Here is a 24,969-nt window from a genome sequence, read left to right as displayed (position 1 = left end):
GGGGCGGGACAAACACGGTTTGGGGCGGTGCCTTGGCGAGACTCTGATTGGCGAACGGTCCTACCTAAGCACGCGATTCGCAGACAGAACGAAAGCTGCCATGATGGTCAAGGCAGAGGAGCGGGAAGCGGCACACTGTCTCGCGAGAGTCTTACGCCATCATTGCGCGCCGGCATGCTAGGTCACGTTGGGAAGGCGTGGCCAGCCTTAACCAGCCTATGTTATCGCGACATTTATCGGAAGGCGGCCATGTTCCTGAGATGAGTGAGACCGCGTGGGGTTTGGGACCTCGTGTCTGTTTCCGTGCAAGGTTTGAACGGGCCGTGGCGGCGGCCATCTTTTTGCGGGGCGAGAGACCAGAAAGTGTTAGGAACATGCACGCGCTGCGAAGCGCCATCTTTGTGAGGGACGGACACTACCCATGAACTTCCTGAAGTTTAATAAAAGTCGGTTTCTTTTGTGGGCCGTTTTTTCCCCAGAGAGTGGTTTCGTTGAAAATTTTAATTCAAATTAAAAAAAAGACAATTTTAATTCGAATTAAAAAAAAAACAAAAAGGCCTTCTGCTAATTGTTGAACAGCGCTGTCCAATAGTACTCCCCGCTATGATGCAAATATTTTCTATCTGCGCTGTCCAATACAGTGGTCACTGGCACTGTAAGTGGGGGGCGTGTGACTGTGAACCTCAATTTTTAATTTTAATTTTATTCGATTTAAATAGCCACATGGAGCTAGTTATCCACTGCGTTGGTCAGTGCAGGTCTAAATCAGTATCAATTTATTATTTTACCAATTTTTGGAAAGCAAAAATCTAATAGCAATTACCATGTACGCAGAATTGTGCTAACACACTAAGGATGGCTCTGTTAATTATTCCCATTTTGCTGATGCGGAAACTGAGGCATAGTTGGGAATTTGGGAATTTAACCTGAGCAGTCTGTCTCCAGCCTTACTTAATCACCTACCTTTAGAGAAATTAAAAGACGGTTGCTCCTTGGAAGAAAAGTTATGACTAACCTAGACATCTTATTAAAAAGCAGAGAATTACTTTCCCGACAAAAGTCCGTCTTGTCAAAGCTGTGGTTTTTCCAGTAGTCATGTATGGATGTGAGAGTTGGACTATAAAGCTGAGTGCCGAAGAACTGATGCTTTTGAACTGTGGTGGTGGAGGACTCTTGAGAGTCCCTAGGACTGCAAGGAGATCCAACCAGTCCATCCTAAAGGAGATTAGTCCTGAGTGTTCATTTGAAGCACTGATGTAGAAGCTGAAACTTCAGTACTTTGGCCACCTTATGTGAAGAGCTGTCCACCTTATGTGAAGAGCTGTCTCATCTGAAAAGACCCTGATGCTGGGAAAGATTGAAGGCAGGAGAAGGGGACAGAAGATGAGTCGGCATCACCGACTCCATGGACATGAGTTTGAGTAAACTCCGGAAGTTGGTGATGGACAGGGAGGCCTGGTGTGCTGCAGCCATGGGGTTGCAAAGAGTTGGACACGACTGAGCGGATGAACTTAAATGAACTTTTTAAGAAGGAACACCAGAGTCCTTTTTACCTTCACTTCGCACTTTTTCGGAGAAGGTGATGGCACCCCACTCCAGTACTCTTGCCTGGAAAATCCCATGGACAGAGGAGCCCGGTAGACTGCAGTCCATGGGGTCCGCTCAGAGTCGGACAGGACTGAGCGACTTCACTTTCACTTTTCACCTTCATGCATTGGAGAAGGAAATGGCAACCCACTCCAGTGTTCTTGCCTGGAGAATCCCAGGGACAGGGGAGCCTGGTGGGCTGCCGTCTATGGGGTCGCAAAGAGTCGGAGACGACTGAAGCGACTTAGCACCAGTCGCACTTTTTGCGTACTGCGCCCCCTTCTGGCCAGTGTTGGCAACAACCCTCTGTCTTGTAACACCCTGCAGCTGCTACTAAGTCACTTCAGTCGTGTCCGACTCTGTGTGACCCCATAGACGGCAGCCCACCAGGCTCCCCTGTCCCTGGGATTCTCCAGGCAAGAACACTGGAGTGGGTTGCCATTTCCTTCTCCAATGCATGAAAGTGAAAAAGTGAAAGTGAAGTCGCTCAGTCGTGTCCGACTCTTAGCGACCCCATGGACTGCAGCCCACCAGGGCTCCTCCGTCCATGGGATTTTCCAGGCAAGAGTGCTGACTTGGGCCTTGTTGGGAGAATTCGAACTCCAGACTTTGGCCTCTTTCCTTAATTAAGTCTTGGCCTGAATTTTCCCAGCGCTCTCGCTGAGGCTTCACATTTACCAAAGACCTCAAATTTAGGCTTTTGCTAGACTTTTCCAGTTCAATGTACAAAGTTGTACTGAGTTCATAATCAATATATATAAGACTTAAGTGTATGTTTTATTCTGCTTCGAATTGCCTTTGAATTAATCATTTTAAAAGAAATCCTGGTACATTATTATATTTTTGTGGGTGTGTTAAATGCAATTTCTTTTAAAAATAAAAGTTGGTTTCTTCAATATAAATATTTAAATATTTGAGCAAATATTATGTCACATTTAAGTAAAAAGTTAACTTCTTTAATGCAAATATTTAAAATGTATCTTCTAGGAAGTCCAAAAATAGATCCAACTCTGAGAATTTAGCATATGATGACAGGTGCAATTAAAAACTCTGCGGAATATACAAATTATTCAGTAATTTTGTGTTAGGACAAGTGGGAGACCATCTGAAGATAAAGTTGGATACCTAGTTCCTACTTTATGCCAACGTAAATTTCTGATGTGTAGGGATAAAATTTAGGTAGGCTTGAGAAATGAAGCCATGAAGAAAAGAAGCTATATATTAGATGAAAACATGAGGTTTTTTTTTTGTTTCCACTTACAAGTCTAGTAAAAATTTTTTTAAGCACTGCATTTAGAATATACAATCTATGCTCCTAACAAACTTCTACAGGGGTCACAAAATATTCTTCTGATTTTTTTCCAATTAAAAAAAAAATTGAATTATAGTTTATTTGCAATGTTGTGTTTCAGGTGTATTGATTCAATTTTGCATATATATATATATATATATACACACATTCTTTTTCGTATTTTCCATTATGGTTTATCACAGGATATTGAATATAGTTCCCTGTGCTATACAGTTGTTTATCAGTTCTATATATAATAGTTGGCATCTGCTAATCCCAAACTCCCAATCCATCCCTCCCTCACCCCCTACACGGCAACCACAGGTTTGTTCTCTACAAAATCTATTTCTGTTTCATAGATAAGTTCACTTGTGTCCTATTTTAGAGTTCACATATAAGTGAGGAATGGTTCATTTTTAATTGTCACTGTTTCAGTCCCTCTGGGATAGCATTAAGGAAGAGAGACTTTTTGTTTTAAAACCTGCTGTATCTTCCTCTGTGACCTAGTAGTTGTTTTATAATTTATTTTTTTGAAGAAAAAAGTTCTAGAGTTCTTGAATAACTTGGAAAGGATTTATATTTAGTTTAAAAAAAGGGGGGACCTGGAGTTGCTGCCTACAATATGTGCTAAACTGTGTATGAAAGTTAATGTAGAAAAAAGCCTGGAAGGAAATACATGACAGCGACCTAGTGGTTTACATCTCCAGGTGGTGAGATTAGGTATGATTTCCTGTCTGTGTCTTAAATGCTCAATACTTTGCAAATTGCTAAGAGCAGCTGGTGAGATTTTGATGATAAGGGAAGAGCAAATAAAAAATACTGCTTCACTCTGAGGGGGTGAGGGCAGTTTGGAGATGTTTAGGTCCTTAGCTTCTAGGTGTTGATCACAACTCACAGTAGGAAATCCTTTTTGTATTGTGACCAAGCACACTTATCTCTCTCACCCTCCTCTGCCTTCGTCAACTTGTCTGATTTTTAAGTCTTTTAACTCTCTCCTTTACCTTCTCTGGTGGCTCAGACGGTAAAGTGTCTGCCTGCAATGCAGGAGACTTGGGTTCGATCCCTGGGTTGGGAAGATCCCCTGGAGAAGGAAATGGCAGCCCACTCCAGTATTCTTGCCTGGAAAACCCCATGGACAGTGGAGCCTGGTAGGCTACTGTCTATGGGGTCTCAAAGAGTCAGACACAATTGAGTGACTTCACTTCACTTTACCTTCTGTAATACATTTTTTTTTTCTTTTCATTTCTATTCAATTTCATTACTATTTTAAGGCTGCTTACAAACCACCACCTTGAATTTTTTGAACTGCGGTGTGAACAGCCTTGGTGCTCAGTAACAAACTTCAGCCAACTTTACTTATCACTTGAGGGTGTATTTCCCTGTCTCTGACAGATCTCAGACATTTCCTAGCATTTCACAAGGGAAATGCACATATTAGAGTACAGAACGGCCCCCTCCTCAGTGAGCACTGAAATGCCTGTTAAAACAAGCCATTCCTCTGTAGTGTCCAAGGTTGCTGTAGCCCAGGGGTTGAAGCTGATCTGGGACTAGAGTGCTCTTGCAGGGCGCTTTGGGCAGTTTTGGAACGTCCCTTCTGTTGGCCCAGAGGTCCTGATTCCCTGTATTTCTCCCCCAGGAATGATTAAGGTTATGTCTGAAGATTTCATTTATCTTCTTTAATGGGGAATGATGAGCATCTCTTCACATGCTTATTAGCATTTGTGTATCTTCTTTGGTGAAAGCTGTTTTCAAATCTGGGCCTAAGTTTTTGTTGGTTGGCTCATTGTTACTGAGTTTTAAGTATTTTTCTATGTATTTGGCATTCAAGTCCTTCAAGAGACATGATTCACCAATACCTTCTCCCAGTCTGACATGTCATCTTCTTCAAGTGTTTTAACATTTGGCTTAATACTTGACTGTACTGGGTCTTAGTTCCCGTTCATGGGATTTTAGATCTTTAGTTGCAGCAGATGGGACCTAGTTCCTTGACCAGGGATGGAACCCACAGGCCTTTTGCATTCGTAGTCGTCTTAGCCACTGGACCACCACAGAAGTCCCAATGTTGCATGTCTTTTGAAGTGGCAAGTTTTAAGCCAAAATTAAGTGGTTTGGGCAGCCTATTGTGCTGCTCTAACATAGTGTCATAAGATTTAAACTCTGGGACTTTCAGTTGGTTCTGGAGGCAGCTCTGCTGGAGCAGGAGCCCCAGGAGTAGCAGGGACACCACCCATTTGCAAAATGATCCTGAGACTTGAGCCTGTCTTGGACATTTTGGAGACTAAGCAGAATACAATGGCACAGTGTAGAAGTTATTACCTGCTCAGTGAACCAACACACAAGTACTGCCCACCAGTCTCAAAGGGCAGCAGGAACCTAGCTTTCCTCCCAGTACAGATGGATGTACCTTGGTCAAGCCAGACCCCTCCGGGTGTCATCAGCGCCGACACCACTGACCGCACAGAACCTCCTCAGTAAGATGGGGCAGCGGGCCCACCTGGGTGTTGGGAGGTGACCAAGGGCTGGGTACCCTGACCCTTTCAGGGACTCATCCTGGCAGATCTAACAGGTCTAGTTTTAATCTTAAAAAAAAAACCCTTCTCACTTCTCTAATACCTCATCACTTATCTCTGCATTACAGTCTGGCATGGTATAGACTGAACAGCCCACATGCCCCAGTGAGGGACTGGTTTTAGGGAAGAGTGGCCAATTCCATACTTTGCAGCTGAATTAGGGAGACAATTTTATGTAAAATGGGCAACACCTGTCTCTACAGGCCATAAATACCCACAAATCCACAGGCATCTCAAATCCCTTGGCATGTAAAATCTCTACCAAGGTCAACTCTTCCATGAAAGGCAGTTTTCTGATCCACCTGTGGAAAGAGCACAGCCAGCCTTATTCTCCAAGTCCCCCGTCAGCCGAGAGCCTTGCTCCCCGGGCCTGCCTCTACAGCAGACACACACTGAAAAGACGCCACATTTCTTTAACAAAATAATTTATTGGTTTTGGATCACAAAATATAGGGAAGACACGAGGGCGATGCCTGTGATCCCTTGGCTGGAACTTCTCTTCCAGAGATACTTTTTGGGCATTCTCTCACATCCTAACAGCTGCAGAGTATAGTATCTGACCACGTGGGAAGCATGAACAGACTCCCTTTAAGTCATGCCAATCCCTTCCAATAGTCTTCCAGCTCACGTCTGCCAATACTGCAACTGGACTGGTTGTTCCAACTGTTCATGTCTTAAAGGTCTCACGAACAAACAGGCTGCAGACCAACGATGCCTGCACAGCCCCTGGACCCGCCTACACTGACTAATGCCCCTCGGCTATACCCGTCTGCCTGTGGCACATGCACGGCAGCCCCTGGGGGCCCCCACATCCTAGGGTGGCGATGGAGGAAGGGCAGGCCAGGCCAAGCATGAAGAATAAACAGTCAATTTTATTTGGCTCAGACTAGGAATCCATGAGTCTTGAGGACCTCTGTGAATTTGCCAATTTTCTTCTCGATGTTCTTTTCGGCCTGCTTCCGTAGCCTCTGTGGGGCCAAGATGACAGATAGTGATCAGTGGCTGCTCCCTGGGACTGTCATCCCAGGGACCCAATCCCACGCCCCATTCCCACAGTGGGCCTTAGGCAGAGACTTCCAAAAGCCTAATAAAGAGGCGAGAGTTACCAGCTGCCTGGGAATGTGGGGCCCCTCCAGTACCAATCCCATGCTCACCATGAGCTGCTTCTTTTTCCGATAGTGGATCTTGGCCTTCTCCTTTCTCTTCTCCTCCAGGGTGGCCGTTACTGCCTGGTACTTCCAGCCAACCTCATGAGCCAGGCGCCCTAGGTAGGCAAACTAGAGGGGAGAGAGAAGAAACGAAGCTGTTAGAAAAGGAGGCCAGGGTGACTAGGGGAGGGGTGTTAACATTCTGTCCTAGAGCCTTCCAGCTTGTCAGGGAGCCATGCTCCCCGTTCCTCCTGGCATCAGCTGAGCCATTGGCATTTTCGGCACTGCCCGCAGTGGCATCCGCAGACCATCGTGAGAAAAAAAACCATCATCTGCCAGTCCTAGGACCCTAAGTGCACCCTCCCAGGAAGCCTCAGAACTCCAAGGGCATCACTCAGCAAATCTGGAGGCTCACCTTGCGAGTAGGCTTCAGACGCACAACCTTGAGGGCAGCAGGAACCACCATTCGCTTTTTCTGTTAGAGAAGGAGAGGGGCTTAGAGACCTGGAGCGAGGGACAGACAGGAAGAAGGCTGGCTGGGGCAGGCGTCTCAGCCGGTGCTCTTTTCACAGGGATCAAACAATGTAGGTAACTGCAGAACATCACCGACGCCAGCCATAGGGATACTGTCAGGGAGCTGGGACCTGCTCACCTTGTCATAGGGTGGTGGGATCCCATCAAACACCTTGAGGCGCTCCAGAGCAGCCTGGCCCCGCTTGGTCTTGTGGGGCAGCATGCCTGTGGACAGAGGACAGCAGGCCTGCTCAGTGGGGCCCGTGGGGGAGCCGCTGTCCCGCCCAGGCAGGCAGACAGGTGGCCTCAGATGGTAGTGCATGTGGAGTCATCTCACGGTCGGGAAACTCGAACACGAGTGGGAGAAGTCTTCATCACTGGCTACCTGCCCCCTCAGCACCTGCGGTCCCTGAGCCCAGCTCACCTCGCACTGTCCGCCAGAAGATGCGGCTGGGGGCTCGGAAGTGGTAGGGGCCACGGGAGGGGTTGGTGTTCATCCGCTTGCGGAGAAAGGCCAGGTATTTCACTGGGAAGAAGGGAGAGCGTGTAAGGCCTTAGAGTCCCCAGCCAGGCAGTAACTCCTTCCAACGCCACGACCTCACTTCTGAGGGCCTGCTAAGGAACTCAGACTTGCATGTCCCACCACTGGGGGGTCTGCTTCCCAAGTCTGTGAAGCCTGAGCTCCACACAGATCCAGCCTCTCCAGCCCACCTTCCAGGCCCTAACTCACACTTATTTCTGTAGAAATTGCCAGAAATGTTGATGCCCTCACAGCGCACGACCACAACCTTGCGGCCTAGAGGGAATGGAAAATGGAACAATCAAGGAGGGCAAAAGTCAGGAAGCCAGGTGCCCAGTTACTGCCCAGAAAGGAGACCCCAGCCCTGCCTGAAACTGGCCCCTGTGCACAAACACACCAGAAGACACCAAATCTCCTACCCCAAGTCAAAGAGCGCTAACTGGTGGAGCTTGTCTCATGCTCAAGTTCAATTTGTTACTCCAACAAAACATGTTTTGAATTCACAGCCCCTGACCCGGGAGGGGAGGATGCTGGCAGGTCTCAGAGCGGTGCATGGGGTTGATCTCACGGTCGTGAGACTCAAACGAAAGATGGTGATTTTTGCTCATCACTGACCTGCTGAGCTCATGTCTGATGGGAGCTGTGGGCAGCGGGCAGACTTACCCAGAAGCACCTGCTTGGCCACAATGGCCGCCAGGCGGCCCAGGAGATGGCCTCGGCCATCGAGCACCAGGACCTGTTGGAGACAGGTTTAAGAGCTCAGAAGGGCTCAGAGGCACCCACAACTTTGACTGCCCACCTCAACCAATTACTCCTCTCCATTAGTTAACTTACCTCCCAGAACACCTGCTAACCAGATATTAGACCCAAAACTAGAACTTAAGGCTCACTTTAGAGATGGCCAAGAAAGCAAATGACTCAGAATTTCAGTGAGCAGCTAAGATACAAAATAAACCAATCCCTCACATTTCAGCTGCTTCAAGGGCAGACATCTTTATGCCCAGATTATGTTCCATGGTCAGAGAATGAGCTACAATCTGAATCAACACTGATCACCCAGTTAGAAGAACTGGTAATCTGAATGCAACCTGTAGAACCTGGACAGAATCTGATTCTGTTCTGATCTCAAAGGTAGCTTTCTAGTATGAGTATCAAAGGAAACAGGTTCAGAGCCAGTGAAGCTAGGCAGGGTGGTCAAAAACCCAAGCTTCCTCTGGTACTGACTAGCTCTGCATCCTTAGGGAAGCTTTAACAGCTCAAATACTAATCTAATCCTTGGCTTCTTTTCAGAAGTTCCAGCTCTTACCAAGTGCATATTATGTGAACGCAGGGACCCGTGTTCAGAGAACTCTACCACTTCCCTGGCTTCAAACTTAATTTTCCTTCCTGAACCACAGACCCCATCACATGTTCACCCCTTCCAGAGCCACTCCCTCCCTCTATCAGTAATAGGTTACACAAGGAAGGAGCCGGAAAAGAGTCAGTCGTAAGCTTCTACCTTCCTTGAGGCCTTCTAGCTGGTTAAACAATTAAGGATGTTTCAAGGATCTGGAACATTTCATTCAGTCCAGTTGCTAACACCAGCACTTTTAGACTCCATCTAACCCCAAAGCAGACCAATTTGTGCCTGCCCCACATGCAAGAGGTCTCCCAACCTACAGCAAAGGTTTCGTGCCAAATTACCCCCAGTTGCAGGGGAACCCTGATGCACACTTTCACGTGGCCGAAGCAACCGGCGCCTGGGCAGGGCGGAAATACTCTCCATTTTGGCCTACCCCCGGCTTCTCACCGTCCCCAGGTGGCGTAGCCACCTTCAGCGTGCTTTCCCATTGGTGGAGACACACCGGTTCAATTCCGCCAAGATCTAAATAAATGAGGCCTAATTTTAAAGTAACTCTTTTTGTGTAGGAAGCAAAGATGACTGCCCCTCGAAGAAAAAATAATGCCGCATTCTTACCCAGCCCAAAGCGCAAAAACTGCTTTATATTCCCGTTTTGGATTTCTCTTACCCCGAAAGCTTTCTGCTTTGCTCAGTTATGTCCTTAAGTTCCTTATGTCCTTAAGTTCCACAGCACACTTACGAGAGAAAAGAGGTCCAACCCCGGTCCGGCCTGGACCCCACCCGGCCCCACGCCGCCCCGGCCCGCGCGGAGCCTGTACCTGCCCCTCCGCCATCTTCGGCAGCTGCCTGGGAAAGAAGGAACCTTAGACGCAGGGTTTCTTATCCCTTGAAACAGGGGCGGAAGAAGTGACGCAACACGGCCGCTTTCTGTCTTCTCATTGGCCAGAGTGTCAGCCGCGTGCGCAGAAATGCCCCACCGGGAGGCGGGTCATCTTCTGACTATCCAATCGGAATCGTTCCCATCGAGCCTAGGCGGCCATGGCTGAGCCGGGCGAGATCACGTGGGGTAGGGGGCGGTGCTTTTCAGCCTCAGTATTCTTGAGGGGCTGGTAAGCCTCGCGTGAGTTGCCCGCTGCTTGCTGATGGGCGGGGCCAAGAATGCTGGAGGACAGGCGGTTACCCCCTGAAGCGAAGTCGCGCTGCAGGGCACGTGGTGGCCTGCAGGGGGCCAGGAGGGCTTGCCCTTCAGCGCTCCGCCAAGGCTTAGAAATCTGAATTCCAGTGCCTGTCTGACTTGTGATCTGACTAAATCCCTGGCCGTGTATGGGCTTGTGTCCCCAGGTGGGGATAGTCTTCAGCTTGAGAGCTGGCGAATGAAAGAATGACTTCTAGATGCCTGAAGTGAAGTTGCTCAGTCGTGTCCGACTCTTTGCGACCCCATGGACTGTAGCCTACCAGGCTCCTCGGTCCATGGGATTTTCCAGGCAAGAATACTGGAGTGGGTTGCCATTTCCTTCTCTAGATGCCTGAGTGTTCCCCAAAGGAGCTTCTCACTTTCTGGATTTTCTGGACAAAGCCTTTGCCTTCACAGTGTCCCTTGACTAGGCTGCCGTCCCCTCTACCCCCACCCCCATCCCGTTTTCTAAAATCTGGCTTGAGTCCTTCCCTTTAGAGAACCTCCCTGATATCGCTCAGGCTGGCTCAGGTACCGCCTGGGGGCTCCCACAGTGCCTACGCCACCTCCATTAGAGCGTGTGTCATCGTGTACTGGGGCTCTCTGGGGCCGATGTCTCTCCCCTCTGAACCAGGAATCCTGAGAGGGCAGGGCTGGTTCCGACTCACGTCTGGGTCCCAGCATTGCCCTCTTTTGGCCCTGGGCCCCGGGAGGACTCAGAAAATAGGTATTGAATGAAACACTGCATTAACTGAAAAACCAAACCCGAACCCAAACGGCCCCATACACACACCGTGTCCCATCCACAAACAAACCTGGCCAGAGCTGGTAGAAAATGATGATTTATATACAATTTCCTGGGGACAAGGGCTTTGTACAAAGTGGGGAAGGGGGAGCCGATGGTGGGTGCTGGCGTTGCCTCCATCCCGGGGGGACAGTGACAGGAGCAGGGTGGCCAAGGAAAGGACCAGGTTCTAGCTGACTTCCTCCAAGTTCCGACTCTGTGTCCGCTGGCAGGTGACTGCTCTCTCTGGGCCTCAGTGTCCTCCGCTGTAAAAGGGGATGATAGATGACTCACTAGACTGTTTGAGGTTCCATGGACAGAGGAGGGGAAAGTAAGAAGCTCAGGGTACAAGCTCAAGTATAGACTTAATGCCCGAAAACAACTCCATTCACCGTGAGCACTCACTGTGTGTTTGGGCATTGCTGTCAAAGAAAACTTCGTGCAATGATGAACACGTTTTAGATCTGTGCTTTCCAAGACAGCCCTTGAGACCAGCCCCATGTGAAAACTGGGCATTCCTATTGTGACCAGCAAAACTGAGGAACTTAGTTTTTCATTTCATCTAATTTAAGCTTCAACTAATAGTGTGTTTATTGGGAGCGTGGGAAAACAGGGTATGAAAAGGGACAAGGATAAGAGAACAATTTCTCAATAGAAAATTGTATCTCAAAACCAAAAAGTACTGTCCAAAACAAATGCTGAAATGAAAAGAAAATCATTGAATTTAGAAACTGTTCCTTGATCCAGTTATTGGAAAACTTCTGTAGGTTTCAAAGAACTTGAGTATAGGAATCTACTTATGCAACTGTAAGTTTCATGGAATCTTGATACAGATCAAGTATTTGTAATAAAAGTTTCTCATATGAATTGAGATGTGCTGTGAGCATCGCATTACACATTGGATTCTGAAAACCTGGTATGGAAACAAGAATGTCAAAATATCTCAAAATTTTTAAAGTATTGATTGCATGTTGAGATGACAAGATTTTGGATACACAGGGTGAAATAACATAAATTCTTTAAGGTAACCTGTTTGTTTTTACTTTTAAAAAGATGCATTGGCACAATGTGGTAAATCAGCTATACTTCAATTAAAAATTTAAAAAATATATGCGGCTACTAGAAAATTTAAAGTCACATGTGTGGCTTGTATTCTGTTTCCTATGGACAGCATTGCTCTAGGGGGTTTTTTTGTGGTCCTTTCATTTAACCTCCTGACAACTCTAGCATGAAGGATGATTATGAGTCTATTGTACAGATAAGGAAACTGAGGCAGAAGAGTGAAAGGCACGGATGCTGGAATCAGAGGGCCGAGAGTCCAATCTTGGCTGTCACTCAGGAGCTGTGTGACTTTCAGCAAATGATTGACCTCTCTGAGCCTCGGTGTCCGCCAAGGGGAAATGGGGATAATGGCCACCAGTTTCTCAATTAAGTGAGTTAATTTGTAGAAAGCTCCAGCACAAGGCCGGAGGCACTGAGGCACACAACAGGTGAGCGAGTGCTGCCAAGTGTTTCCTTTGGGCACTAAGGAACCCACGGGCCCCTCCGTGCCTTTCTCCCTCAGGTAACCACCTCCACCCCCAAACCGGTTCCCAGGTTCGCCTCGGAGGCTTCTTGCTTCCCCAGGGTAGGAAGCCCCAGCTTCTCTTCCTTACCTTTGAGGTAAGGAAGATGTAACCTCAAACATCTCCCAGTGCCGTTTTGCTTTTTTTTTTTCACCCCACTCCCAGACTGGACAAAGTTGCTAGAATAACCTGAGCTTTTTCATACCTGGAGGGCTTTGCAGACCCTGCTCCTGGAGGCGGCTCTCTCCTGGCTTGCAGACTCCTGTATCCAAATACCTCCCCGCCCGCTGAGCTTCACTGTTCAGAATGCCGAATGCGGACTGTCCCTCCTCCTCCCAGGTTCCCGCTGGGCCAGACCCAGCGTCCTCTGCCTGTGCCCCTTCCCCTTCCCTGCTCTCCCCTCGACCCCATCAAGCCTGTCACTCTCCAGCCCCGTCCCTCCTGACCCCTGACTCTGCCTGTCCCCTCCTCTCCACCCCGTGGTCCTGTCCCAGCCCCTGCTCAGACCCTGTCCTCTCTTCCTGGACGCTCACCTGGCCTCCTCCTTGGCCTCCAGTCTGTCTGTCCCAGTCTGTCCCCCTCCATGAGGGGTCTTCTTACATCCAGAGCTAGCCCACCGCTTCCCTGCTTCCACTCTGTCATCCCCCACCCCCATGGCCCCCACATCAACAAGTCCAGGGTCCTCCAGGAGCCGCAGGAGCAGAGCATCCTGGGGGTGGGAGGGGCAGGGTACTGTGCCACCCATGGAATCCACCACCTCCGGTCACCCCCTGGACCCTCTCCACCCACTCTGCGCACCCTGCTGGCTCACCCTCTCCCCAGGGTAGCGTGTCCTCCGTCTCCTCCTCCACCGGCATAGGCACCAGGCAGTGGCCAGCAGCAGGAGGGCCACTGGCAGCAGCAGCAGCAGCAAGAGGAGCAGAAGAGGGGACTGAGGGCCCGGCAGGGACGTGGCTCCCAAGGCCCCAGGACTCCTTGGGGGCAGCAGAGTCGGGGAGTCTGCCAGGAGAGAGGTCAGGTGACTGAGAAGTAGGGCCAGGCCAGGGAAGGGGAAAAAAAGGCCTGCCTGGTGCTGGCTGTGTGACCTGGGGGAGGGGGTGGGGGTAGGCTGTGTACTTCTCTGGGCCTCAGTCACCTCATCCATCAAGTGGGTATAATTATTATACCGACTTCATAAGGTTGTCACAGAGATTAAGTGAGTGAATATACAGAAAGTGCTTAGAACAGTGCCTAGCACATAGTAAGGTTGCATTTTATTGATTTTTTTAAAGTCACTAATAGGACTTCCCTGGTGGTTCAGTGGTTAAGAATCCACCTGCCAATGCAGGGGACATGGGTTTCATCCCTGGTCTGGGAAGATTCCACATGCTACAGGGCAACTAAGCCCCTGGGCACAACTGCTTGACCCGTGCAATAAAGCCCATGCTTCAAAACAAGAGAAACCACTGCAATGAGAAGCCTGAACGCCAAAACTAGAGAGTAGCCCCACAACAAGGGCAGCAACGAAAACCCGCACAGCCAAAAGTATATTTAAAAAATAGTCACTAATAACTTTCTAAATTGGTATGCTTGTTTACTTGTTTAACCAGACCCTATAAATTTTTAAAAATATTTTTATTATTTACTTTTATTTATTTGTTTATTGACTGGGTGGCATTTGGGATCTTACTTCTCCAGCCGGGGATCAGACTTGTGCTGCTTGCATTGGAAGCTCAGAGTCTTAACCACTGGACCGCCAGGGAAGTCCCAATAATTCTTTATTTCAAATATATCATTTTACTTGTTTTGGCCTTGAGGCATGAAGGATATTAGTTCCCTGACCAGACCAAGGATTGAAACTAGGCCCCCAGCAGTGGAAGTGCAGCGTCCTAACCACTGGATCACCAGGAAATTTCCTGCATTTTAGAATTGGACAAACGTGTGTCTAGTGCTTACCTATTGATTTATATATTCATTTTCTTCCCCCAGTAGTCTATGAGGTCCAGGAGGGTGACAGGAGACATTGCCAGAACCTAATATTTCTTACTGTTGTTGTTTAGTCACTAAGTCATGTCCGAGTCTTTGCGACCCCAAGGACTGTAGCCCACCAGGCGCCTCTGTCCATGGGGTTTCCCAGGCAAGAATATTGGAGTGGGTTGCCATTTCCTTCTCCAGGCACCAGGGATCAAACCCCAAATCTCCTGCATCGGCAGGCAGACTCTTTAAGGCTGAGCCATCAGGGAAGCCCAAATAGTTAATTTACATAAATTAAATATCTGAGTGAATGGACAGATAATAGAACAATGAAAGATACTCTGTATGAAGCCATGATAGCTCACTAGGCCCCACTTGAGCTGGCCCCCTTTATTCCCTCTGTACCCTCACTCCACACCTTTTCCCCTTTGCTTACTTGGCCTCAGCCACTGGGGCTCCCTCTTGATTACTTAAACAGGGAGGCAGGTTTCTGCCTCAGGACCTTTGCACTACCTGTTCCCTGGTTTGCAACTTTGGGTGACTTTCCAGCCGACCACTTCAAGCCATGATTCCACCACCCCGTTTTAATGTGCCTGCATAGGACTCATTACACTCAGACACTTTCCTGTTTATTTATATGTTTACATGTTTATCATGTCTCCCTGATCAGCAGGTTAGCGCCCCATGGACACAAACTTGGTCTTGTTCTGTGCTGTGTCTCCAATGCCAAGCATCAAGGAGATGGTTAGTAAAACTTAGTTGAATGGATAATTAGTGATGCATGTAAATATGAACACCAAACAGCGGTTAAGTGGTTAGGAATTCACCTTAACATGCAGAGGATGCCGGTTCCATCCCTGGTCAGAGAACTAAGATCTCACACATCAAGGGACAACTAAGCCTGCACACCAACCAAAAGCCCATGTGCTGCAATGAAGACCCAGCGCAGCCACACACACACACACACACACACACCTTTTTAAAAAAAAGGAGGACTTCCCTGGTGGTGCAATAGATAAGAATCTGTCTGCTAATGCAGGTTCAGTACATGCTGCAGGGCAACCAAGTCTGTGTGCCAAGACTACTGAAGCCCTCCGGCCTAGAGTCTGTGCTCCCCAACAAGAGAAGCCACCGCAATGAGATGCTCACACACCGCAAGGAAGAGGAGCTCCCTTTTGCAGCAACCAGAGGAAGCCCACGCACAGCAACAAAGACCCAGAGCAGCCAAAAGTAAATAAAATTATTTTTTAAAGGGCTCTTTGTGATTGAAATAATTATCTTAAAAATTATAAAACTATGAGAATTAAATTAAATAGCATTACTGATTGCCAGGGCAGAGAGGTGGGAGTTTGGGAATGAGGATCAAGTTATGCAAACTCAGGGATTTCCCTGGCAGTCCAGTCCAGCAGTTCAGACTCCTAGCCCATTGCAGGAGGCACGGGGCCCATCCCTGGTTGAGGAACTAAGATCCGACAAACCGTGTGGTACAGCCAGGAGAAAAAAAAAATTTTTTTTTCATAAGATGCAATCCTAATCCCTAGTCCCTCAGAATGTGACCTTATTTGGAGATCAGGTCTTCAAAGATGTGATCAAGTTAAAATGAGATGGTTAGTAGTGGCCCTAATCCAATATGACTAGTGTCCTTATAAGAAACTGAAATCTAGACACAGAGATATGCATGGGGGAGAGCACCACGAACATGAAATTGGCCATCTACAAGCCAAGGGAGACAACTGAAACAGATCCTTCCCTCACAGCCCTCAGAAGGAGCCAGTCCTGCTGACTCCTCAGTTACAAGAGGATGAACTTTTACTCTTTAAATCACCTGGTTGGTGGTACCTTGTTACAGCAGCTGATACACACTACTTACTACACACACATGCATGCCTGCAGTTATGCATACATAACTGATAAACTCTGAAAAACTCTGTGGATTGCACCCCTGTCAATTTCTTGTGCTGTAATTAACATTACCAAGCAAAATGTACCACTGGGAAGGCTGGGTAAACAGTGTCCAGGACCTTCCTGTACATTTCTTTGCCCCTTTCTGTGAATCTGTAATTATTCCAATGTAAAAAAGTTTTAAAAATAAACCCACCTATAACATACTAAAAAATAACAAACACTAAAAATCCTGAAAAATAAGTGAATTTACCTTTTTAAACTTTTTAAACATGGCTATAAGGAAATTTACACTCAAACATGTGACTCTCATTCTGTTTCTATGGGATAGAGTTGCCTCAGAGAAACAGGCAAGGCTGGTTATTCCCTTCTCAGGGACAAGTAAACTGAGACCCAGAGGGGGGTGAGCTTGGGGAAACAGGCCCAAGTCACACAGCCCATGGGAGCCCTGAGTGGAATGGGTGAGGAGTGGGTGGGGCCGTGGGCTTGGGGGCAGTGGGAGGCTTTACCCGGCTGACACTGTAGTTCCAGGCACCGGGAGAAATTCCGGTGGGTGATCCAGGGCTTCAAGGCCTCCAGCTGCTGGTGAGTGTCCTGCAGGAGGTGGGAGATGTTGGCCTGGACGAAGCGAAGACAGCTGGGAAGGGGCTGGGGGCACGGGAGGGAGACGTCACCACGGCATCACCCCCAGCGTCACCTCAGGTCAAGGGTGAGGCCTGGGTCTCATGGAGAGTCTGGACCTTTGCTCCCCCTGGTTGCTAACAACCAGGCCCAGTCAGACCTGGATCAGGAGGGTGTTTAGGGTACCCTCCTTCTCCCTGTTGCTAGGGGTAAGAACCCCTTAGCAACATCCTTCAACAGGGCCTGAGAAATGAGCAGAATTGATGCCTTTGGCCCTTACCCCTGGGCATCCTCCAGTACTTAGAGAAGTGTCACCTCCCACACCAGGCCCCAGCAGGTCTGAGGTTCCAGCTCCACCTCCCTCGGGGTGCTCCCAGACAAGGGGAAACCTCCAGTAAGGCCTAGCAGACCTTTGCTGCCAATCCCTAGGAAAGCATCAGGCTCTCCGCACTTGTCCCCCAAGTTCAGGGCTGACCTGGAAGGCACATGAGGTGACAAAGTGTATCTCGGTGTTGACATCCTCCAGCAGTTTCTCCATCTCCGACCCAGCCACGGTCTTGAGCCGTCCCATCCAGCGCTGGGCCAGGACCAGACGCCAGAACGCCCCGCAGAGCTTGTCCTGGGGGGAGACCACCCAGGCTCTGGGTCCCGCGGGTGGGCGGAGGGGGCTGGGGGCCAGGACTCCTGGGTCCCCAGGGAGGGGGTGGCCTGGTGGGCACACTAGCCTGGCCCCTAAGGGGGCGGTGAATCTTGAATTTCTCCTTCCCACCTCCATCCTGGGCCCCTCCCGTCTGTGACTCACGTCCTGCAGGTTGGAGGCAACAGTGACCGGGTAATCTTGAAGCAGGTACTTGGACTGCGGGAGAAAACGGGGTCAGGCCTGCGCAGACGGGAGGAAACAAACTATGGGGAGCCAGAGTGAGGGGGCGGGGACCTAGAGAGAGGGGGCGGAGACCCAGAGAAGTGGGGAGGGGACCCAGAGTGAGGGGGCGGGGATCCAGAGAGAAGGGGGCGGGGACCCATAGAGAGGGGGCGGGGACCCAGCGAGAGGGGGCGGGGACCCAGGGAGAGGGGGCGGGGACCCAGAGTGAGAGAGAGGGTGGGGACCCAGAGAGAGAGAGAGAGAGAGGGAGGAGACCCAGAGAGAGGGGGCGGGGACCCAGAGAGAGGGGGCGGGGACCCAGCGAGAGGGGCGGGGACCCAGGGAGAGGGGGCGGGGACCCAGAGAGAGAGAGAGAGAGAGAGAGGGAGGAGACCCAGAGAGAGGGGGCGGGGACCCAGAGAGAGGGGGCGGGGACCCAGGAAGAGGGGGCGGGGACCCAGAGTGAGGGGGCGGGGATCCAGAGAGAGAGAGAGAGAGAGAGAGAGAGAGAGGGAGGAGACCCAGAGAGAGGGGGCGGGGACCCAGAGAGAGGGGGTGGGGACCCAGAGTGAGGTGGCGGGGATCCAGAGAGAGAGAGAGAGGGTGGGGACCCAGAGAGAGAGAGAGAGAGAGAGGGAGGAGACCCAGAGAGAGGGGGCGGGGATCCAGAGAGAAGGGGGCGGGGACCCATAGAGAGGGGGCGGGGACCCAGGGAGAGGGGGCGGGGACCCAGGGAGAGGGGGCGGGGACCCAGAGTGAGAGAGAGGGTGGGGACCCAGAGAGAGAGAGAGAGAGAGAGAGGGAGGAGACCCAGAGAGAGGGGGCGGGGACCCAGAGAGGGGGGACAGAGGGGGGCGGGGACCCAGAGAGAGGAGGTGGGGATCCAGAGTGAGGGGGCGGGGATCCAGAGAGAGAGGGCGGGGACCCAGAGTGAGGGGGCGAGGACCCAGAGAGAAGGGGGCGGGAACCCAGAGAGAGAGGGCAGGGCGGGGACCCAGAGGGGGGGGCGGGAATCCAGAGTGAGGGGGCGGGGACCCAGAAAGAGGGGCGGGGACCCAGAGAGAGGGGGCGGGGACTCAGGGAGAGGGCGGGGACCCAAAAAGAGGAGGTGGGGATCCAGAGTGAGGGGGTGGGGACCCAGAGAGAAGGGGGCGGGGACCCAGAGTGAGGGGGCGGGGATCCAGAGTGAGGGGACGGGGACCAAGAGAGAGAGAGGGCGGGGACCCAGAGAGAGGGGGGCCGGGACCCAGAGGGGGGGCGGGGACCCAGAGAGAAGGGGGCAGGGATCCAGGGTGGGGAGATGGGGACCCAGAGAAAGGGGGACAGAGACCCATAGCGAAGGGGGCAAGAATAGGGGGACGGACGACGGATGGGAACCCAGAGGGAGGAGGCAGGGGGCTACAGAAACTCTTGACAGGGGGAAGTCAGAGCCAGAGACAGCACCTCGGGCTCCGATTGGGAACAGGGACGCTCACCAGCTTGCCGATCTTGATGGCAAAGGTGGAGGAGATGGGGCTGTGGCGGAAGGAGCAGTCGGGGGTCCCTTGGAGGCCAGGGCTGAGCAGTAACAGCAGCAGCAGAAGGGAGGTCTGCGGGCGGGGCAGGGCGGGGGCTCCATGGACTCCACACACGCCCCCCTCCCTCGTGGAGGCTGCCTCCGGCAGCCCCCTGTTCTCTCTTCCCTCTTTCCCCTTTCCAGCTTTCCCGCTTCTCAGCCCCTCCTCCGCTTCGCTCCTGTGTGCCCACCTCCGACCATCTTTCCCTGTATCTCTCTGCTTCTGGACACGTGCTGACCAGTTTTCACCCTCCTCTGCCCGCCCTGTCTGTCTCACCTCCCATCTCCGCACCTCAGCCCATCTCTCTCCACTTCTGCTCACCTCTGCCCAGGATTTTCTCATCTTTGCCCATTCCTCTGTCTTTTCATGCTCATCTCTCCTGTTTTTCCCTAGATCTGAGTCCTATCTTCCCCATTTGCCCCCATCTCCCTGTTTCTTCCCCCCACCCCTGTCCATCTCGCCTACTTCTGTCCACGTCCCCCGACCTGTGTCAATTTCCCCCACCCCTGTCCATCTCCTCATCTCCCCCACCCCTGTCCATCTCCCCACACCTGTCCATCTCCTCATCTCCCCCACCCCTGTCCATCTCCCCACCTCTGTCCATCTCCTCATCTCCCCCACCTCTGTCCATCTCCCCCACCCCTGTCCATCCCCCCATCCCTGTCCATCTCCCCCACCCCTGCCCATCTCCTCATCTCCCCCACCCCTGTCCACCTCCCCACCTCTGTCCATCTCCCCCACCCCTGTCCATCTCCCCCACCTCTGTCCATCTCCCCCACCCCTGTCCATCTCCCCCACCCCTGTCAATCTCTCTCACCTCTGTCCATCTCTCTCACCTCTGTCCATCTGCTCACTTCTGACCACCCCAACTCTGTCCATCTCCCCCCACCCCTGTTCATCTCCCCACTCGTGTCCACCCCAACTCTGTCCACCTCCCCTCTAAGCTCTGCCCATCTTGACACTGCCATTCCCCCACCTTAACCCCAAGGGATACGCACAGTTGGGCTCCAGGCTGGCGCCAGCACTACCATTTCTGCCGGGGGCCCTTCATGCCTGTGGCCGGATCTTGGAAGGGACAGAAGAGCAAGTCTCGGACCCCCACACCCCAGCCCCTTCCTTGCCCGCCCCTTCACCTCCCCGCCCCTCCCTCGGTCCTTTGATGTGGCTAAGTTTCCGCCTCCTACTCTATAGGGCTTCCTGCGTAAAGCACAGTTACGGTGAAAACTCCTCATCTCCCCTTCTAAGAACTCCGACGTCCGGTGCCCGCAACTCTGCTCAGGCCAGGGACCCAGGAACCCGACCCCCCGCCGTCTGCGCTCAGCCCCAGGAGGGGGACCCCGGCCCCGCCCTTCGGGGACCCGGAGTCCATTTCTCCTCACGCACCAGGCTTGCCCCAGCTGGGTGTGGAAGGGGCCACGCCGGGTGACAGCCAAAGATCGAAAGTGAAAGGAAATTTTGGGGGGAGAGTGAGCTGGGGTGGATCGGGCTGGTGCAAGGGGCGCCACCTGGTGGTGACAGGTGGCAGCTGACGCCGCAGAGGGCGCTTTAGCGGGACTTACGCTCAAGGGGTCTGAGCTTGGGTTGATAGCCCGGGTGGGACACAGTGAATGTGGCGCGGGGGCTCCAACGTGGATCTGTCTCTGGCTAGAATCAACGCAGCTCGGGAAAGGAGGAGGTCACCCTGAGCCCTTCACCTTTGCCTTGAAACCCCACCCCCACTCTCCAACCCCCATCTCCTTCCACAGGGAGTAAGTGACAGCTCCAACCTTCCAGGTGTTCGGGCCCAAAGCCTTGGAGGGGACCTGTGACTCCGTCTGCCTCTCACCGCCCACTGACAGTCCGATCCATCAGCAAGTTTGTTGGCTGATCGTCAAAATGTGTTCAGAATCCCACCGCATCTCACCCCCGCCACTGCCACCACCGTCACCCACCTGAAAATCGTTTCCTCCTCACCCTACCAGCCTCCCTGCCTCAGCCCTCGCTTGCCAGTCTGTTCTCCATGTGCAGCCTGAGGGAGCCTGTGAAGATCTAAGTCCCCTCACCTCCCTCCTCTGCTCCACGCTGGCCCCTTACCCGCGCACCTGCCACACAAGTCCAAGTCCTCATTGTGGCCTAAACAGAGCTGGTCTCTCCTCCTGCCTCTCTCCAGTCCGGCCACACTGGCCTGAGGCAGGCACATTCCTGCCCCAGGGCCTTTGCACTGGCTGTTCCCTCAGTCGGGAATGCCCTTCCCCGAGATACCCACATGGCTCAACCTGATCTCATTCAGGTCTTTGCTCAAATACACGATGCAAAGGTGAGCTGCAACTACCGAACCCGCCTTCTTCAACTGCTCAAGCCTGTGTGCCAGGAGCTCATGCTCTGCAACAAGAGAAGCCACGGCAATGAGAAGCCCGCGCACTGCAGTGAAGAGGAGCCCCTGTTCGCCTCAAGTAGAGAAAGCCAGAGCATGGCAATGAAGACCCAGTGCAACCCCAAAAAAAATTTTTTTAAAAATACACAAGGTGAAGCCTTCCCCAACCAACCTTTTTCAAGTCGCAACCCCCTCCCAGCACTCCCACACACATGAGCTTTGCTTTCTCCCTTGTCACTTATCAGCTTCTGACACACCACTGCAGTTCATTTATCTTCTTTATTGTCAGTTGTCCCCATTAGGACTTCAACTCCAGGACGACCACAGTATCTGTTTATCCTGCTGGATCTCCAGCACCTAGAACCATGACTGGCTCACAGGTGCTCCATCAATATTTGTTAAATGAATGAACAAAAGGATCCTGGCCCCCTCTGCGTTGTTGTCATATACTGGATAATGCACCTGCTCCTGGGCTCTGTTTCTTGGGTGACAACCCCTAACTCCCTGGAACTTCCAGATAGGCGTGTCTCTGTTATTAAGAAGGGCTCCCTGACCACATCTGAGTTTACACTAATGAGGTGACTCAGGATGGGGGCTGGGCAGGACCAGAAAGTCCAGTCACATGACTAGAGGGCTGAAACTTCTCACTTCCAATCTCCAACCTCTCACCTTCAACTTTCAGGGAAGGAGGCAAAAAATTGAGTTCAACTTCTGTCTCCAACTTCACATGGCTTTTTCTCTTCCCCGTCCTCTCCTCTTTTGTCTCTCTTTTGGAATTATTTATTTTTGGTTGCACTGGGTCTTCATTGCTGCATGGGCTTTTCTCTAGTTGCAGGGAGCGGAGGCTACTCTCTAGTTGCAGTGTGTGGGCTTCTCACTGGTGGCTTCTCGTTGCGGAGCACAGGCTCTAGGGCACTTGGGCTTCAGTAATTGTGGCACCTGGGCTCAGCAGTTGTGACTTCCGGGCTCCAGAGCACAGGCTCAATAGTTGTGGCTCACGGGATTTGTTGCTCCATGGCATGTAAGACCTTCCTGGACCAGGGATTGAACCTGTGTCCCCTTGGCAAGCGGATTCTTTACCACTGAGCCATCAGGGAAGTCCTCCTCTTTTGTCTCTTATAAAAAAAAACAACTTGTATTTAGATACAGGGTCTACTTGGATAACCCAGGATATCTTATCTTGAGATCCTTAACTTACTTCCATCTTCAAGGATTATTTTCCAAGTAAGATCACATTCATAGGTTCCATGGATGAGGAAGTATTTTGGTGGCGCCACCACTGAAGCCGCTAGTTCCCTCAAAGCTGTTTCTCATCTCTGGGCCTTTGCACATGCTGTTTCCTCTGCCAGGGATGCTCCCTGCCCGCCACCTCCCCCACCACACCTTTTCTAATTAGATGCTCATTGCCCTTCAAGGCTCAATGCAATCACTATTCATTAGGGAAATACAAATCAGAGCCATGGTGAGATTATCACCTCACATAACTTGTTAGGTTGGCTAACAGGTTATGACAGAGAGGGGGAGGTCCTTGGTGGTCTAGTGGTTAGGATTTGGTGCTTTCACTGCTGGGGTCCAGGTTCAATCCCTGGTCAGGGAACTGAGATCCCACAAGCCAAGCAGCACAGCCAAAATAAATAAAATAAATAAATGTTGGAGAGGGGATTGTGGAGCTTGGTAACTTGGTACAGCCACTATGGAAAAAAGTGTGAAGGTCCCTCAAAAAATAAAAAATAGGGACTTCCCTGATGGTCCAGTGAGTGTGGGTTCAATCCCTGATTGGGGAACTAAGATCCGATATGCCAGGCAGTGCGGCAAAAAAAAAAAAAAAAAAAAAGATTGGATTATATACTGAGAAGTAGCTGAGAGTGGATCTTTTGTCCTCACCACAAATAGGTGACAGATGTGTTAACTGTGATACTCATTTCACAGTGCATTAAAAAATCCCATTGTAGACTTGAACTACTGATATATACAATGTTTAATTGTCAATCATACTTCCATAAAGCCGGGGGAAAAACTCAATGAGGATGGCAATTGCCTTGTGGAGATTCCTGCCATCTCTCATCCTCACTTCATATACAGACAGACACACACACACTTAAGTTGGGAAAGGTGTCTCCTTTGGGCTCCCAGAGTGCCCCGAGCTGCTTCTACTCTATAGTACTTTACCTGTCACCGTATGTCATGTCTGTGTGTCTTTTAACCCGAGCTGAGCCCACCTCTCCTCTGTTTACAAACTCTCTCTGGCTCCCAAGTGCCCTTGAGACAAATTCCCAGCCCCTGCTGACATCTTCATTTTATTTTAAATAATTTGACTGCACCACATCCTCGTTGCAGCATGTGGGATCTAGTTCCCTGACCAGGGATTGAACCCAGTCACCCTGTACCGGGAGCTTGGAATCTTAGCCACTGGACCACAGGGAAGTCCTAACACCTTGCTTGGTTTTGGCTCAGTGAGACCCACTGCAGCCTTCTGATCTCTGGAGCTCTAAGATAATACATTTGCATTGTTTTATTTAAGCCACTATCTTGTGGTCGCCGTTACAGCACTGACAGGAAGTGAATGCGCCTCTCATCCACTACATGAGCTCATGAGGCTAAGTAAGCTCTGTCTCGTTCATGGCTGTCCCCAGCACCCCACTCACAGCAGGCGCTCAACTGATTTTTGCTGACTGACTAGATGGCTGTCTTAACCAGGAGCTCTTGCCTCTTGGCCAGAGATGATTGGACCACTAGTAGACACCTGTGGCATTCATTGTCCTCTGTGGTCTTTGTTGGGGTTATGGAGACCTGCTGTAGTTGGCCTTGACTAATTAAAGCCTCAGGACTAATCGGAAGGTCACTGAGGCAGCCCATAGAATCCGGGAGGAAGCTGTTATCAAACCTCAGAGGAACTACAGCCTTCCAGGGACTTTCCTCCAAGATGTTCCTTGTGTCTTTCCTGTCTAAAATCCAGATTCTGGGAGAGGTGATTTATTCTGCCCAGCTTTAGCCAACTGCTGATAGAAGGTGTCCGTTTCCATTTGCTCCAGGACAAAATCAACCCCTAACAGCATGTTTGCATACCCATCACAGAATCTACCCAGTGAGCTTGGAACTATTAGCCCCAGTTTACAGATGAGGAAACCAAGCCTCAGAGTGGTTAAGAAGCTTTCCTAAAGTCACATGGCTAGAAGGATTTAGAATAAGTAGATCGACAGATACGAGACCCAAGAGATCACGTGACCC

At 50.9% G+C, this 24,969-nt stretch overlaps 2 protein-coding genes and 4 non-coding genes across 10 annotated transcripts; all 6 read right to left on the bottom strand.

Annotated features, from left to right (window-relative positions):
- Positions 1-6,300: 6,300 nt before the first annotated feature.
- RPL13A (ribosomal protein L13a) lies at positions 6,301-9,829 on the bottom strand. Of its 2 annotated transcripts, none has more exons than XM_024978612.2 (8): positions 9,639-9,829; positions 8,293-8,365; positions 7,840-7,905; positions 7,534-7,635; positions 7,249-7,334; positions 7,012-7,071; positions 6,603-6,725; positions 6,301-6,416 (listed from the first exon to the last, which is right to left on the bottom strand). In XM_024978612.2, the coding sequence occupies exons 4-8, from the start codon at positions 7,604-7,606 to the stop codon at positions 6,330-6,332; spliced, it is 429 nt and encodes a 142-aa protein (XP_024834380.1). In that variant the 5' UTR covers positions 7,607-7,635; positions 7,840-7,905; positions 8,293-8,365; positions 9,639-9,829; the 3' UTR covers positions 6,301-6,329. The 2 variants fall into 2 exon arrangements, with proteins under 2 accessions (XP_024834380.1, NP_001070466.1); NM_001076998.2 differs by having other exon boundaries at positions 9,790-9,826.
- On the bottom strand, positions 6,845-6,933 carry LOC112442425 (small nucleolar RNA SNORD35). Its single transcript, XR_003030519.1, has one exon. It is a non-coding gene; the product is annotated as a small nucleolar RNA SNORD35 (small nucleolar RNA).
- Positions 7,140-7,210, bottom strand: LOC112442485 (small nucleolar RNA SNORD34). The gene has a single exon (XR_003030572.1). It is a non-coding gene; the product is annotated as a small nucleolar RNA SNORD34 (small nucleolar RNA).
- Positions 7,410-7,494, bottom strand: LOC112442483 (small nucleolar RNA Z195/SNORD33/SNORD32 family). The gene has a single exon (XR_003030570.1). It is a non-coding gene; the product is annotated as a small nucleolar RNA Z195/SNORD33/SNORD32 family (small nucleolar RNA).
- LOC112442484 (small nucleolar RNA Z195/SNORD33/SNORD32 family) lies at positions 8,164-8,247 on the bottom strand. The gene has a single exon (XR_003030571.1). It is a non-coding gene; the product is annotated as a small nucleolar RNA Z195/SNORD33/SNORD32 family (small nucleolar RNA).
- A 1,142-nt stretch (positions 9,830-10,971) lies between the features above and the next one.
- Positions 10,972-20,832, bottom strand: FLT3LG (fms related receptor tyrosine kinase 3 ligand). Of its 4 annotated transcripts, none has more exons than XM_005219164.5 (8): positions 20,573-20,832; positions 20,387-20,453; positions 19,308-19,421; positions 17,773-17,826; positions 17,446-17,589; positions 16,859-16,997; positions 13,306-13,493; positions 10,972-11,195 (listed from the first exon to the last, which is right to left on the bottom strand). In XM_005219164.5, the coding sequence occupies exons 2-8, from the start codon at positions 20,417-20,419 to the stop codon at positions 10,989-10,991; spliced, it is 879 nt and encodes a 292-aa protein (XP_005219221.1). In that variant the 5' UTR covers positions 20,420-20,453; positions 20,573-20,832; the 3' UTR covers positions 10,972-10,988.
- Between the last annotated feature and the right edge of the window lie 4,137 nt (positions 20,833-24,969).

This window comes from Bos taurus, chromosome 18 (genome assembly GCF_002263795.3).
Source record: "Bos taurus isolate L1 Dominette 01449 registration number 42190680 breed Hereford chromosome 18, ARS-UCD2.0, whole genome shotgun sequence".
Classification (NCBI taxonomy): Eukaryota; Metazoa; Chordata; class Mammalia; order Artiodactyla; family Bovidae; genus Bos; species Bos taurus.
This window is presented reverse-complemented; position numbering and strand designations above follow the sequence as displayed.

Coding starts and splice junctions, on each gene's coding strand:
- RPL13A (NM_001076998.2), bottom strand. Junction 7,335..7,533: donor CTTCTGGCGGACAGTGCGAG/GTGAGCTGGGCT, acceptor CTCTGTCCACAG/GCATGCTGCCCCACAAGACC. Junction 7,072..7,248: donor TCCCACCACCCTATGACAAG/GTGAGCAGGTCC, acceptor CTTCTCTAACAG/AAAAAGCGAATGGTGGTTCC.
- FLT3LG (XM_005219164.5), bottom strand. CDS start 20,419: ATGGTAGTGCTGGCGCCAGCCTGGAGCCCAACT. Junction 17,590..17,772: donor TTGCCTCCAACCTGCAGGAC/GTGAGTCACAGA, acceptor GTCTCCCCCCAG/GACAAGCTCTGCGGGGCGTT. Junction 13,494..16,858: donor GGAACTACAGTGTCAGCCGG/GTAAAGCCTCCC, acceptor CTCTCCTGGCAG/ACTCCCCGACTCTGCTGCCC.